A 15675-nucleotide genomic window follows, 5' to 3' on the forward strand; every position below is an offset into this window, starting at 1 on the left:
CCGGGTTGAGATCAACATTATCTTTAGGGGGATCTATAGAATAATTTTTGAAAGAATTGAATTGTATTCCTAGTTTTCATTTCAAAGCAATTAATAGGTTTAAGTAATAATAAAATTGGAAAGTGTGACCAGGAAATGTACAAATGCTTTGTGCTTAAAGTTACATTATAACTAACTCCAATTCTGAACTTCTCAAGCCTTGATTATGCCGAAATGGACACATTTTAACTCTGATCTCTCTACAGGAATTTGAAATGTAATATGTGGGTTTTAAAAATGTCAGAGCTGCAATTTTAACAGGAAAATTGGTTATTACCTGTGTCATTGTATTGCTACAGAGAAAGTGTAGTATGAGTATATATGCACGTAACGACATGCTGTGGGTGAAGAATAGGCCATTTACAGACTTATTTTGCATGTATTTCATTTATTTAAGGCTGTTTTTGTTTGGAGGTTTCACAGTTATTTTGCCACCACTTGCAAGCACGATAGTTGTGTTATCAAAAAGTTAATACGGCGCTGAAAAATCACCTTCCAAAGCGCTCTTTACCTGATCTGGCTTTTCAAAAGGAACTTCTGTTCTTTGCACCAGATTCATTGTTGCAAAATAGGATTCAAGAGGGCCCATTCACAAATGGGTCTGATTTACTTACCCCTGCACATCCAGCTTGTTTACTTGTTTGAAAAGCAGACCACGCAGGGAATGAATTTAGTTTGCACTGACGTGTGCTGCATGTGAACTGTGGGAATGGAAGTGTCTGGGTTTCCCTTTGCCCTTCCCAAGGGGAAATAAGACTTTGCAAAACTTTGGCTTGTCATTGTGTCACTGCTAGGAAAGCCTGAAGGGTGGCACTCTGGGCCCCATAAAAATCGAAGATAACGATCCCATTGGCTCCACTGGGGGCTGGGAGGGGTTATGGAACTAATCCAAGCTTCAGTCTGCTGGCTTGTGACACCTGGTGTGTCTGTAAGCAGGAGCTCCCGCGACAGACAACGCTAACCTTGGTCAATGGGCCCCATCTCGCAGTCCTCAGTCGAGTAGTTGGCCAGGGCTTGCAGAACGCGCTGCAAGATACGGAGGACTTGATCTTGCAGTCCTTACTTAGGCAAAACTCCGGCTGCAGTCGATGGGAGACTGGCCTGGGTCAAGATTTCGGATCGGGGCCTCTAGGACTAATTCAGGTGTAACATTAGCTGACTTAAAATCAGGGAGGTGAGAAGAGAAGAAACTAAACGACTCTGCCTTACAAGACGGCTGGTCCTGGCCCTTCTCCAGACCATGGGCCTTGATTCCAGTTAATAAACACACCTGAAGCAATCCTGGGCGGGGGGTGGTGGTGGTTACACGTTCCTGGATCGATTGTACAAAAACCCCTTTCAAGCGCTGCATAAAAAACAGACAGGAGAAAACTCCTCCCGGGGGCATACTTGCATGGCAAGGAACTGTGTGTTTATTTTATTTGCATGAGCCTTTCTGAGCTGCTTAAAGCCGTAATATTCAGACCATACCTGTTGTTCAGAAGGACACAAAATCTGAAACAGCCTGCAATGGGAAAAAGCAGACTTTTTTCTAGGGGGTTAATTTTGTAGACGGGTGTGTGTGTTATGTATGTAGGCATATATATTGTGTGTGTATATATACACACATATTATATATACATATATCTGTATATATTATATATACATACACACACCATACATATATACTATTTATATTTTATTTTAATCTATCTATACTTTATGTGAAATAATTTATGGGTGTCGGTATATATATATATATACATACATACATATATATATAAATATATATATACACACACACACACATATATATGCCCTCATACATCTCTCTTGGTGTGTGTATATATCTATATAGTATTTATATTTAATTTCAATATACATATATGTATCTATCATTCATATCGAATAATTTATACCTGAACATCTATACCATGCCACGTTCCTCACCCCAAACTCTCAAGAAGGTTCGGATCCTGCATTATTTCACACTGAAATGTCCACTGATATCCGTGAGTGCAGGACTGGGTTTCTCTTTTTCTCTAGCTACCCACAAACAGACACACATGTATTCTTCCCCCCCCCCCCCCCCCGCTTTCCGACAGCAGCTTTGGCGCTTTGCAAGTACAGGAATGTCTTTTTATAGCTTGGTTTACGTCAAGTGCTCTGCCAACAGGAGCATTTCAGCTCTAGAATATCGGTATGTCTTTTATGTGCTTTTCTTTATGGAAATGGGCAGCTTTAAATGCGTGCTTAATAATTCATCAGGCCGTATCTGAGTATCAGCCCTGGCTTCTGTGCATTGGCGTTATCCGTCAGGAGCATGCCCTTCACGGTACCATGCCAGAGGAATAATGGCTCAGAACTACGACTTCAAACTTTCAGCATGTTTCCAGGCAGCAGAGCCCGTTCCCAGCTTGCCAGGAAGGTATATTTCTCCGGTAGATGACAGGCGGACGTTGCATACAGAGAAGCACGCTATTCTCAGGTTTCTTAAGGTTGAATCCAGTGTGCGCATTGTCATCAATCATTCAGTGTGATCCCTGGGACAGCAAAGCCGCAGGGAGAGACAGCTCCCACATGCCTGCTGCCAAGGGGCAGTGGGACCAGGCCACGCACCGGAGCGGTGCTGTGTGCCATGCACGCCCGTGGGAGATGCCTGGACGCCTGCCTTTCCGGATGGGCACGCGCTGAATAACCACTTGCACGGATCTGTGACGCCGAAGGTGAGCGAGGAGCACTTTCCCCCGGGAGACGCACTAGTGGCGTATCTAAGTGCCCTTTGCCTTTTGCAAACCACTCCCAATTCCGAAGTTAGCCCCCCTCCCATTCAAACCCCCTCCCCTGGCAGCTTGGCAGAGCTTCGCCCGCCAGAGCAAGATTTCCCTTGGGTCCCTAATGCACAGCCCGCCCGAGCATCGGCAAAGCCCCACGGGACCCCCACGAGACCGCCGCGGGTCTCTGGGAATCATCTGGGGCCGGCGCTTCAAATCCGAGCCGGCATCTTTAAGGGGGGGGAGGGGAATGAATCCCCCCTCTCCGCCCCCCAGCCCTATGGCAGCGACCCAATCCGCCGCCGCCTCTCCGGGGAGCCCATTTTGCAGTCCCCGTTATGAATTATTTGCAGCCTTTGCCCTTGGATAGGAATTAGCCCGCTGGCGCGTAAAGAGCCGCTGGCGCAGCCGGGCCTCTGATGCGATCCGCACCTCCCCTGGGCCCATGGGTGCTGCTTTCCCTCCGCCCTTCGCCTCTTCCTCGTGGGGCCGCGCGGGGCTCCCCCAAACCCGCAGCCGGGAAGCGGCGGATGGAGGAGAGAGCCTCCTTTCGGCTCCAGGCGTGCACCGACCAGTGAGATCACCCGGGTTATAAATATCTCGGTGCCAGCGCTGCGCTCGGATCTCCCTCGCGCGCTGCAGCGAGGGGGGCTATGCCTTCTCAGCGCAACTAGCCCATGCCGCGGCGCACACAGAGCAGGAGCCTGGCTCGCAAGATGCGCTGGGCACCCTCCCGGCTGGAAGAATGAGCTTGTCCTTCCGCTGCCTCCTCTCCCTCAGCCACCTGATCCTCACCAGCGCCCTGGCGCAACTGCCCCCCGGAGCGCAAGGCCGGCAGGCGGCCGGTGCCAGCAGCACCCGCAACACCTCTTCCGCTTCATCACCTTCCTCCCCCCACTCCTCCTCCTCCTCGGGAGCCCAAGGAGACGGGCCGGAGAGAAGCAGCTTCCAGTGGAGCCCATCCGGACGCAGGACGGGCAGCCTCTATTGCAGGGTGGGCATTGGCTTCCATCTGCAGATCCACCCGGATGGCAAAGTCAACGGCTCCCATGAAGCCAATCTCTTAAGTAAGTTCAGTTCTCTGTCCTGGGACGGGCCACTGGGGAACCGAAAGCACCACCCGGCGCCTGGGTCTTGGATAGGATTCGCAATCCCCTCCTTTGTGTGCAGCAGCCCCGATCTATAGAGTGGTTTGGGCTGGCTGGGGGCAGAGGCCATGTTCTACCTTTATGGCTTCCTAAAGATCAGATAAACCCGAGCCCCGCAACTGGAGCGAGCAACGGTAAACAACATACCAGATTGTCTACTTCCCCGAGCTGGGGGGGTCTTTCCTGGCCTTTTTTTTTTTTTTTGCATTCCGGGCTAGAGATTAAGCAAAGCAACACAAATCTGCATCAAATAAATGGTAATTAGAAGAAGTTGTAAACATACAACTATTTGATGGGACAAATACCAGCAGTGACGGTAATTTAAACCAGGTTGAATGTTTCTAACTAACGATGATGCGAGTACGCTAGAGAGAGGCTAAGTGCAATTACCTTGTGATAGCAGTAATGTGTGTGCGTGCGAGCGCGCTTTTCTGAGAGGGAAAGTGTGTGTGTGTGTGTGTGTGTGTGTGTATGTGCGCGTGTGCCCTTTCCTGTGTGGGAAAGTGTGTGTGTGTGAAAGAGTTATAAGAAAAGTTCAGAGAAAGGCCAGGCAATAGAGAGAAGCAAAACCGTGTATTTGAACTATTGGGGCATCGCGTTCATAACGCTATTTGCATGCAATAAGGTTTGTGTGTCATGTTGCAAAGCTGGGCAGAACTATAAGTACTATTTAAAAAAAACAATGTAATGGATTTCACCCTAATTTCTCATCCTCAACGAGTACGTTGCTCCAGGCGGATACGGTCAGTGATCTATACTGTGAGTAAAGGCACAGGATCTGGCCCTGCAACTAGCCTTGAACAAGTAAGCTTGGGGTTCATTTCCCTGTTTCACTCTATGCTTAACGTTTTTTACCTTTGCTACCGCAGTGCGTCTCATTTCATTCATTTTTACTCGGTAATTATGGATCTGCTGCGCAGAGGCCGGATACAGTTCCCCTGGAAATCATTGAGATAAACCGTTGACTGTATGAAGTGATGGGTCGGGCCTGAGCCTCTTTGCCTCTGTGGGGAAGAACTTACTCGTGTAGCCAACCAGGAAGGTTTATTCTACTGTTGCTACTGTATATGTGTGTGTGTTTTATAAGTGCAAATTTTAATTCCATAGCTTCATCTAATCTATCTTCTCACACAGACACACACACACACATATATTGCATGGATATAAATTAGATTAAATATATATTAGGTGGCTATAAATATACATAGATTATGTGTGTTTATATAAAATATTCTCAGGTCTGTGTTATGCAAGAGATCAGGCCAGATGATCACACTGATCCCTTCTGGCCTCGGACTCTGGAATATAGATGGTGTGGTTATAATTCAGACAGACCCTGGGACTAGATGATATGGGTGTGAATGTGGCTAGTTGCGGACTATAAAGAGTTAAGACGCCGTCGCTATAATTTAGATGCAAGCCGTGGGAACAGGTGACGGGGCCGTACGTCAGATGAGACTCGATGGCTCTCGGTGATGTCCATGTCCCTCAGCTCGGGACTCCATGGCTGTTTGCACTGGTTACTAGCACGCAGTCTGCATGGCCTGATCCTTCAGGCCTTCTGCTCTCCCAGCAGGTTGCTCCCCCCGGGACAGGGAGTCGCAGGGAGCTTGGGGCAGTAATGATTGCAACTGCTCTGCGAGCGGCCGGGGCAGCGGGATGCAAGGAGCCAGAGCCGAGGAAATGCAGCAGGAGGACAGGACTGGGGGAGCCCGCCCGGTGCCTCTGTGAATAATGCAGCGTTACCCGGCGGTAACTTGAGAGCTCAGCCATCGGAGAGCCCCGGGTGACCGCGAGCCCCCGGGTTTCAGCTGCGGAAGGATCGGGCCTGGCCCCGGGCCCAAGGGTGGAGCGAGCTTGCGATCGCTGGGTCGGGAGCCGCTGTGAGGTTGGGGCGGTTGAAGCTGACACGGCCCCGGACAGGTGCAACCCTTGTAGGAAGCCAGGGACAGAGTCCGCCCAGTGCAGTTTTGTTTGGGCTCAAGGCTCTTCCAAATGGAGCGGTGCCTCGGGCTGCTGGGCTGGAGCAGGGGGACGCGTGCTGATGGTGGCTAGGAGGAAGGGAGCTCCGTCCTCTCCCCACGAAAGCACCCACTCACCCACCCAGCTGTCTGCCTTACGCTAGCTCAGCCTGTGCTATCCCTCGCCCTATTGCCACTGGGCCCAGCCAGGTATCCCCTGTCTCTGCCCCCTGTTCCCCAGCCACCAACACACCGACAGAGGCTCCTGGTAGCCTGGAGAGACCCCAGAGTTTTAGATCTAAGCCAGGGCTCCCCGCGGTGAAAAGCTCTGGCAAAGCAAGTTTGAAAGGAGGAGGGAGCAGACCCTGGGGAGAAAGGGTGTATAATCGGAGTGAGCCCCGCAGAACAGCTGGAGAGTCACCCCGCCCCTTTACCAGCCTATTGAAACAAGGGGGCGTGCAGGAAGGTGTCAGTTGGCTCAGAATTTGACCCACAAAGAAGAAAACGGTCTATGACGACTGGGTAGGATATTTAAAATAGCTCAGTGTTAGCTTAACTGCTCCCACGGAAATCACTGGTGAAACGTCCCTTGATTTCAATGGGAGTAGAGTTAAGGCATGGCGGACCGCGTTTGAAAAGGCCACCCACGGGAGTTAATTTATTTCCTGATAATGCAGCGTTTTCATCTGTTGTCCATGTCTGAATAATACTCAACTAAGCCTTGTTTTAAAATCTGTCACGCAATGGGGCTCCCATCACTTTTCCTGAGACTTTCCTACAGTCTAATAGGTTTTATGGTCAGCATTTATTTGCTGTTACTCATTCTAAATTTTTCAGTTTCTTGATTTCATTTTATGTCTCTCTCCAAATGATTGCCTAGTTTGGATTCTTTCCCCTCAGCTGTAACCCTTTACCTTTTCCCAAGAGGAATCTTTTATGTCTCTTGGGATTATTATCTCCCCTGTCGCCACAGTTTCACCCAATTTCATCTGTTATTTTCATAAACCCACTGTTTATTCCTTCATCCATATCACTAAAGAAGAAACTAGATAATATAGGATTTAGTAATACCAAGTGAATGTAGATAGTGCTTTGAAAATGTAAAGGACTACAGGGTATTCAAAATGTCCTTTTTTTAAAAAAAAAATTGACTAGGTAAAATATTACCTTACTCAACAGATCTGCTCTCATCCAGTATTCAAAATCGTAACAAATGATTACTCCACAAAAATAAGTGTGTACTACTTGTTAGCCTTGGACAACAGGAATTGTGTTCTACTTCTACAAGTGCATTACCAACAGAATTGTGCTTTAGGTTCCAGTCAATTACAGCTATGCAACCCCAGTGAAAGCAATGGTGTTAAACACTTGTCACCAGAGGCAGAACTGGAAGACAACTTGGCTGCACAGGTATCAGTGAGGGAAGAATTTTGCTGCCAGAACCTCTATTACAGATGATTGTGCACAAGAGGGAGAAACCAGTTTGATTTTTGATTCCATGTGCAAGGCTGGTAGTAAGAGAAAACATCATTTTAATAGTAAACAGTACACATCTGATATGGAAATAACAAGCCTGGAACCCTTCAATGTCATCTTTATAGTCACTTTTCAGAACAGAGCCCCATTTCAACTAATTAATCCTCCAAGCAGCCATGTGATGAAGCAAATATTATTAGCTTCATGTTAGATCTGAGAAAATTGAGGTGGTAAGTTTAATAGCTGAGCAACTCCAGTGGAAGTCACTGGCAATTGTGAGTGCTCAGGAACTCAGAAAATGAAGCTACAAGCGTGAGATTTTCAAAAAGCGCTGCACTGGCTTAGCTCGGCTCCCACTGAAGGAAATGGAAACAACACTTTTGAACATCACACCCCAGATGACTCACCGACACCTACATCACAAGCCAGTGGCAGTCACTATTAGACTTTAGGAGTTCCTAACATCTATTTCCATGCTCGGACCACTAGACCATACTACCACTTAGAGTCTGAACAGATGCGTAACGTTTTGTCCTGTCTTTCCTAACTTCCTACTTATAACTTTGTCATTCTTTCCTTTTTTATGTTTTGTATTGTTTGAGTGAAGCAACACGATACTTTTGTTTAAACCTAAAACTCAGGAGAAATGCGAATACTCATCTCCTCCTAGAGGAGCTCCTGTCTTGCTGTTACTGGCTTTGACTACTGTTCAGATCTTACTATTACTGCACAATAGTCCTATTATTGGAAATCAAAATGGCAGAAAGAGCTGGTGGTGCTTTAAAAAGAACATTAAAAACATAGGGTGTGGTTCTGCACCACCTCTGGATGTGGAATGCTGGTTGATTCAAGTGGGAGTTCTGCTAGAAGAGCACTTACAGAATCTGGTCCATAGTAAATAATTTAGGCCCTAATCATGCAATCAGTTCTATTCAGGCACAGGGCTGCACCTGGGCATAGCTGATTGCCTCACTTTCTATCCACATTCAGTGTAATTCTTCCTAAAAGAAATAATAATTTTGCACTAATTAATAGCAGAACTGTACTAAAACTGTGATAACATCTCATATTCTGTCCTTAACTCATCACATTTTTTTAAAGTTATTGCACCTTACAGAGGGCTCCACTTCGCTATTTTTGAGGCTCAGTCACAAAACCTTGAAGGTTGTATGCATGACCAGGAAAGCCAAACTTATACTAGATTCTGTCCCTTTAATCTTTTCCAGGCATTGGTGTGTGGATCTGCGGTTGGCTGAAGTTATTAGGTCTCTGTTTCAACTCATAGAGTTTCCAGCTAATGCACCTCTTGAGGAAGCAGCAAAGAGTCCTGTGGCACCTTATAGACTAACCGATGTTTTGGAGCATGAGCTTTCGTGGGTAAATACCCACTTCGTCGGATGCATGTATTCACCCACAAAAGCTCATGCTCCAAAACGTCGGTTAGTCTATAAGGTGCCACAGGACTCTTTGCTGCTTTTACAGATCCAGACTAACACGGCTACCCCTCTGATACTTGGCACCTCTTAAGGAGACAGTGTTGGGGATTCCAGAGGACGTGGCTGGGAAAGTCAGGCATCTGAACCCATTGATTCTCAGAATCAGTGGGGAAAGAAGCATTCAGCCAGCGGAGGAGCAATCTGTCCACTGTTCTCTCCAACCTTCCTGTCCTCCTGGGAACATAGGTACTCCAGGAGTCATGCTGCCATTGGCTGTCCTGCCTACAGTTGCGCAAAATCACTAAGAGGGGTGCAGGTGCAGAGTGGAAATTAATGCTGCCAAGATCAGCATTAACTCCATGTGGATAGCCACATGGAAAACCGGCTGCTCTTCTCTTGATTCACAGACCCACCAGCCTGGTGGCCAAGTTGCTTCTCCAGGCTCTTGTGTGTGGCAGGGAGCATGCAGAAGTGTGAATCCTTCTCTTTCCTGTCATCGCCCACTCTTCCTCTGCAATCCTCTCCTGCACAGGTGGAAAAGGGAACCAGTGTCAGTGTTTGACCCATACATACATACATATACAACCTCTCTATAGCCCCTGCAATATATCTCACACTGATGCTTAGACAAATAGAATCTCTCATTTCCTTCACTGGACATAATATACCGACTGCGAATAGTATTCTCTAAAGTTCAGCCTTGTTTGTTCTGTTGCTCCTTACTTAGATAGGATCATCTTTAAAATGTTTTCATTAAGACTTGGAACATGTTCTCTTGCCCTGTACCGACAAATAAGGCTAAGATTTTGTCATGGTTATTTTTAGGAAAAGTCACGGACAAGTCACAGGCAATAAACAAAAATTCACAGAAGCCGTGACCTGTCTGTGACTTTTGCTGCTGTGGCTCCGTGGTTTCCCTCACCATGGTGGTGGCTAGAAGCTGTGGGGTTCACCCTCTGCCTGTGGCAGCTGGAAGCTTGGGGGGAGGAGAGGCCCTCCGCCAATGGTGGCTGGGAGCTGCAGGGTGGCCATATTTCCCAAAGAGAAAAGGGGATACCCCCAGCCACTCACCCGACACATCACCCTCCCCTGTATGAGGCTGTCACCCATCGCTGGAACCCTGAGGAGGCCCCCTCAGGAGTCTGTCACCTGTCCCTGGAATCTTGCAGGGGGCCCCCTGTTACCTGTCACTGCTGTTGCCTGTCGCTGGAACTCTGCCAGGGCCCCGCTGGCTGCCAGCTCCAGTTCTGCAGCCCCTGGGGCTGAAGCAGAGAATGTCATGGAGGTCTCTGGAAGTCACGGATTTGCTGAATTCCATGACCTCTGTGACATAAATGTAGCCTTACCCATAACTGAAGCTTCATCACACAAGCTGCAATATCGGAGAGCATCTGAGAGACTCCTGGCCAAAGGGATATTTTGAGTGATTGAAGCTCATCTGCAGAATTCTTCATCAAGGAAGTTCCAAGATCCAGTGTGTTTTCCTGAAGCCTCCTGGGGAGATGTGAGAAGAGGGTTGTGAATTTCAGAGGCATTACACAGACAAGGTTGTTCACACAAAAAGTAAAGGTCAGTAGATTTGACAAATAGCTGCGAAGGATCCATGAGCAGAGAAGGGCCCCTGTGCAGAGATCTCACTGTTCTCAGGTGAAATAGGGGCTGTAAGCTAATTCCACAGCCACATTCCCACCTTCTCAGTGACCAGGGAAGGAGGGTTCAAAGTTCTACAAGTGGGGAAGGTCTGAGCCAAGGGAGTGAATCCTTCACAAGAAGAAGTCAAGAAAACTCAATAGACATGGGGTGAGAGGAAAAGTACTGCCATGCATTAAAAACTGGCCAAGAGACAAGAAATAGGGATCAGTTCTGAACATGGCAAAAGGTTAATAGAAGGGGCCCCAAGGATGTTGTCTAATATATTCATTAGGGAACTGGAAGAGGGGTAGACCAGCAGAGTGGCAAGCTTTTCAGCTGACCCTTAATTATTTGAGTATATCAAGACTAAAGAACATTCTGAGGAACGTCAGCAGGACTGTATGCATCTAGATTAATGGGTCATATGAAAGATGGTGTTGACAAAGACAAGAAAATACACATTGTAAGGAATGGTTTGAGCATTTTTGGGTTCCAAATTCAGTGTAACCACTCCAGAAAAAAAGACCTGGGTGTTATTGGCAGATATAACCTCAGCTGAATGTGCAGCAGCATTGTAAAAAGGGAACAAAATGTACAAATGGATGAAGAATAGAATAGAAAATAATACTGAAAATATTACAATGACATTTTATAAATTGATGTTCTGCCCTCACTTGGAATATTGTGTTCAGTTCTGGTCACACCATATTAAAAAAGGAGTAGTGGAAACAGAAAGGGTTCAGAGACAAACAACAAATGATCAGAGACTTTTTTATGGGGAGCGATTGAAAAGACTGATATCATTTAGTCTAGGGCAGAAATCAGAAGGACCTTAGTCTCAAAAGTTTTTCCCTATAGGTGGACCTTAGAGCTCCCCACGGACACAGGGGTTCACTCACATAGAGGAGTTTTTAGGATGAGGGCCTAAGAGGCAGCATTATAGAAGTACACAGAATAACCTATGAGCAGGTGCTCTTAACTATCTCTTTGGAGAATTCAAGAACAAGGCAATATTCAATGAAACAGAAAGGTGACACATTCACAGTTGGTAAACAGAATTTGTTTTAAAAACAGCAACTAATTAATGGGTTGAGTTCATTGCCACAACACATCACTGAGGCCAAAAGTTTCAAAAGTGAGAAGTGATATTGAGTGCCCAACTTGAGACACTTGAAAAAGGTCAGATTTTCAATAAATGCTGAACACCCATGCCCCTCTGAGGTGTCTCAAGGTGAGCACCCAAAACTTGAGGTACATAATATCACTAGTGACTTCTGAAAATCTCCACCTAAGACTTTAGTAGGATTCAGGAGAGGGTAAGATGTTAATATGGATAATGAGCACATGCACAGTGACTTCCGATAGGTTAAATACATTTTTTTAATAAGCAAAATGCCACATCAGGTATAATCACCCCCTAACTCATGAGATTTAGGAAGCAGATTCCATATGAGCAGGTAAATCCATAATTGTCCATTATTGGGTTGTTTCAACTTCATTGGAAGCACGTGGTATTGGCTAATGTCAGAGACAAAATATCAAACCACTGATTTGATCTAACTCCTGTGTTCCTAGGCACTGGCTGGGTGAGACCGGGTGGCTTAAGGGGAAGTGCACCTTGTTAACCCACATACCCTGCACAAACACAAGGGGAAAGGGTTGTATTTACTTCACAAACCTCTCCATGTAAGCGAGGCCAAAGAACAGATGCAGCAGAGGAGATTCCTGCAAAGAGGCTCCAACAGATCTGTGTGGCCAGGAAGTGATGGGATAGCACTGGGGACCCACACCTGGATCCTCAAAGGTATTTAGGCTCCTAACTTCTATTGATATCAATAGAAATTAGGAGCCTAAATATCATTGAGGATCTGAGCCCCAGAGCCAAATGGAGGAACATGGTCTCTGTGTCAATGCCGCCTGTGGATCATGAGGCTTGGGAGGCAGAACCACGGCTTGTTCTATGTACCTTGCACAGAATTTATTTCCCCTCTTAACCTTTTTTTGCAGGGTTTTGTCATGGCAAGTGGTGATCTGGTCCTGTCTCCAGTGTGTTGCATTATGGCTACAAATGTGCACTGGTTGTCACCTATGAGATTGGCAACTGCTTCCATTCACTTGGCTACATGCTATCTCTGATCCACAACACAGCTTCTACATAGAGTAAAAAAAACAGACTGAAGGCAGCAGATGGCCTGTTATATTGGAAGTGTGCAAATAACTTTTCATGTTAGGTTATCTGTGCCCATTTGGGTCACACCAACCATAAAAGCTGAGAATATGCAGAGCTGGGAGGATGGAAGAACCCAAGTGAATCAACAGTTCTGTGGTGTACTCTTCTAATGCAGAAGTTATGCTGAAGCTAGGAAAGCTGCAGTGTGACTGTCAGGTCAGAAGAGAAAATACAGGGCCCTCTTCTAGCCAGAAATATGCTTGTGTCTCTCCTATTCAAATCTGTGGAAGGATGTTCTAGTCCAGGGGTCAGCAACCTTTGGCACGCAGCTCACCAACTAAGCCCCCTGGCAGGCCGGGCCAGTTTGTTCACCTGCTGCATCCGCAGGTTCAACCGATCGCGGCTCCCACTGGCCACGGTTTGCTACTCCAGGCCAATAGGGATTGCTGGAAGTGGCACAGGCCGAGGGATGTGCTGGCCACTGCTTCCCACAACCCCTATTGGTTTGGGACTGCGAACTGTGGCCAGTGGGAGCCGCGATTGGCCGAACCTGCAGATGCTGCAGGTAAACAAACCATCCCGGCCCACCGGGGTGCTTATCCTGGCAAGCCGCATGCCAAAGGTTGCTGACCCCTGTTCTAGTCACAGAGAGCACTGGACTGGGATTCAAGAGACCTTGGTTCAGTTCTTGGCATAACTACAGACTTCCAGTGCAAACTTGGGCAAATCACTTCAGCTACCATCTGCCTCAGTTTACCTTCTGAAAAATGGGCATAATATTTCTCCAACTCATAATGGGGTCGTGAAGATAAAATCCATTAATGATCATGAGGTGCTCAGATGCTACAATAATGAGGCTATAGAAGTACATAGATAGATACATCATATATCTGAAGTTGGAACTGGGCCCTTGCTGTATAAGATATGTACATTTCTAGATCATACAGGTTGCAATTCTTAGGCTGAAAAAGGTTAAGGATGGGACAGGTACCATCTGACCATGCTTCTGATACAGAACTACTCTGTCCTTAAATCTGAATATCCTTGCTGATGCGGGTTCAGTCACATCTCAAAGGCCCGATCTTGTATTTTTCTTATATACCAGAACTCCCCCGGAAATAAAAAAGAGATGTGTATGCTCAGGGATTGCAGGACCAGATGGGAACATTTATGATATTCCAAAATAGCTTTATAAAAATGGGTTTATTTTATTCATTTTTCAAAGCATATTGTAATCCAAATATTTCCATGGGTAAAGTTCTCTCTTAATCAGAATGGCGTGGCACAAGGGTTCTCAAACTGGGGGTTGGGATCCCTCAGGGGGTCGTGAGGTTATTACACGGAGGATCGTGAGCAGTCAACCTCCACCCCAAACCCCTCTTTACCTCCAGCATTTATAATGGTGTTAAATATATAAACAAGTGTTTTTAATTTATAAGGGGGGGTCACACTTAGAGGCTTGCTATGTGGAAGGGGTCACCAGTACAGTAGTTTGAGAATCACTGGCATAGCAGCAAGCATAGCACATTCCTCACATATATTATGTACAATACTATACACTATTATGCAGTATTGCACCATTGTGTAGTTTATATAATTTCTTTTGGCACAGATTATAGTGGGATCAACAGTGCTGCTGATCGATTCATTCAGTGGCTCTTTGCACAATGAAATTATTGATTAGGCTTTTAGAGAATGATGATCTTATATAAAATGAATTGTCAAGCATACCTGTATTTTGGGGGTCAGATTCTAATTATTTGTGCCACTTTGAAACTCAAGTAAATTTATTGACTCAGTGGAGTCACTCCTGATTTACACCAGTGTAAGTGAGATCAGAATAAGGCCCTCCGTGTATTGGATATTGGAATTAAGGATAGGAAGATTTGGCCCAACTGAAGTGACCTTTGAAGGTAGAAGTTGTATGGGGGACTCTGGCCTTTAAAGTGAAGAATCCTAATAATTTTAAGAATAATTGGCATAGCTGAATTAATGTACAGTAAGGATCAAAGTAATCCCTTAATTAATAAACGGAGCTCCCATTGTCATTAGACGTTGAAATCATTGATTCAGGCCAAATATGGTCATAATTTTGCATCATGTGGCATGAAAAACTCATAAGAATAATATATTTTCCTGGTATTTTAAATATTTTTTGTTCTTAAAAATTTGGCATAAAAATGTCAACTGATATCAAGAATTAATCTCCCGGTTTTGCTCCGAGTTTTGGAAGGGAAAAGGAAATCTGCAAAAACATTTTTTTTTCCCAGCTCAGTAAATGTCTTTATAGATTACTTTTTTTTATGTGCATGTATGAAAAACCTGTGTATAGCAAGCTGAAAAGTTACAGTCTCATAAATTTTCAACAGTCAAAATAATATAGCCCCCCAAATGAGGATGTATGGATGTAGAACAGAAAAAAAGAAATATTATTGATATAATGAAAATAAAGGGCCTGATTCTCCTCCAACGTACACCGCTTTTATACAGTTGTATGTCCATTTACACCAATGCTGTTATTCTTGATTTACACTAGTGTTAATAAGTGCAGAATTAGGTCCAAATTGTATATATACCCATTTGCTTTTATACATACATAGGTATTTTGGTTTATTAATGTATAAACAGCTCAATTCACTTGCAGGGAAACCTGGGCTGTAGTTTCTTACTTCTGGAAAGTCCACCTGCAGAAGAGAATGGGGCGATCACAGAAATGCATGGTGATTAAAACCTCCATTCTCCAGGGGACCCAGAGCTGGTTGTCCCAAGCAAATAGTGGATGGTGCTGGACGGAGAGGGAACATGGATAGGATGCTCAGGAGAACTGATCCAGTCCATTTCCAGGGCAGCTGGTGGGTTCCTATGGAGACATGGCTCCATGGGTGAAAGTAACTTAAAGGATTTACCGGTACCCTGGAGTCCTGAGCAGGGGGCGTGGCCTCAACTGGAAGAGGTGGGGCCTTCAAATGACCAGGCCCTTTAAATCAAGATTTAAAGGGCCCGGGGCTCCAGCTGTGGTAGTGGTGGCTGGGAGCCCCAGGTCATTTAAATCACCCCTGG

General features: G+C 45.9%; 1 protein-coding gene across 1 annotated transcript in view; it reads left to right on the top strand.

The window, feature by feature from the left end:
• Positions 1–3537: 3537 nt before the first annotated feature.
• Positions 3538–15675, top strand: part of FGF5 (fibroblast growth factor 5) — a 29107-nt gene continuing 16969 nt past the window's right edge. Inside the window, exon 1 of the mRNA XM_032796844.1 lies at positions 3538–3859. Within this exon, the coding sequence (XP_032652735.1) occupies positions 3538–3859 (322 nt within the window). The remainder of the gene's footprint in view (positions 3860–15675) is intronic.

The sequence above is a fragment of the Chelonoidis abingdonii genome, chromosome 5, assembly GCF_003597395.2.
Source record: "Chelonoidis abingdonii isolate Lonesome George chromosome 5, CheloAbing_2.0, whole genome shotgun sequence".
Lineage (NCBI taxonomy): Eukaryota > Metazoa > Chordata > Testudines > Testudinidae > Chelonoidis > Chelonoidis abingdonii.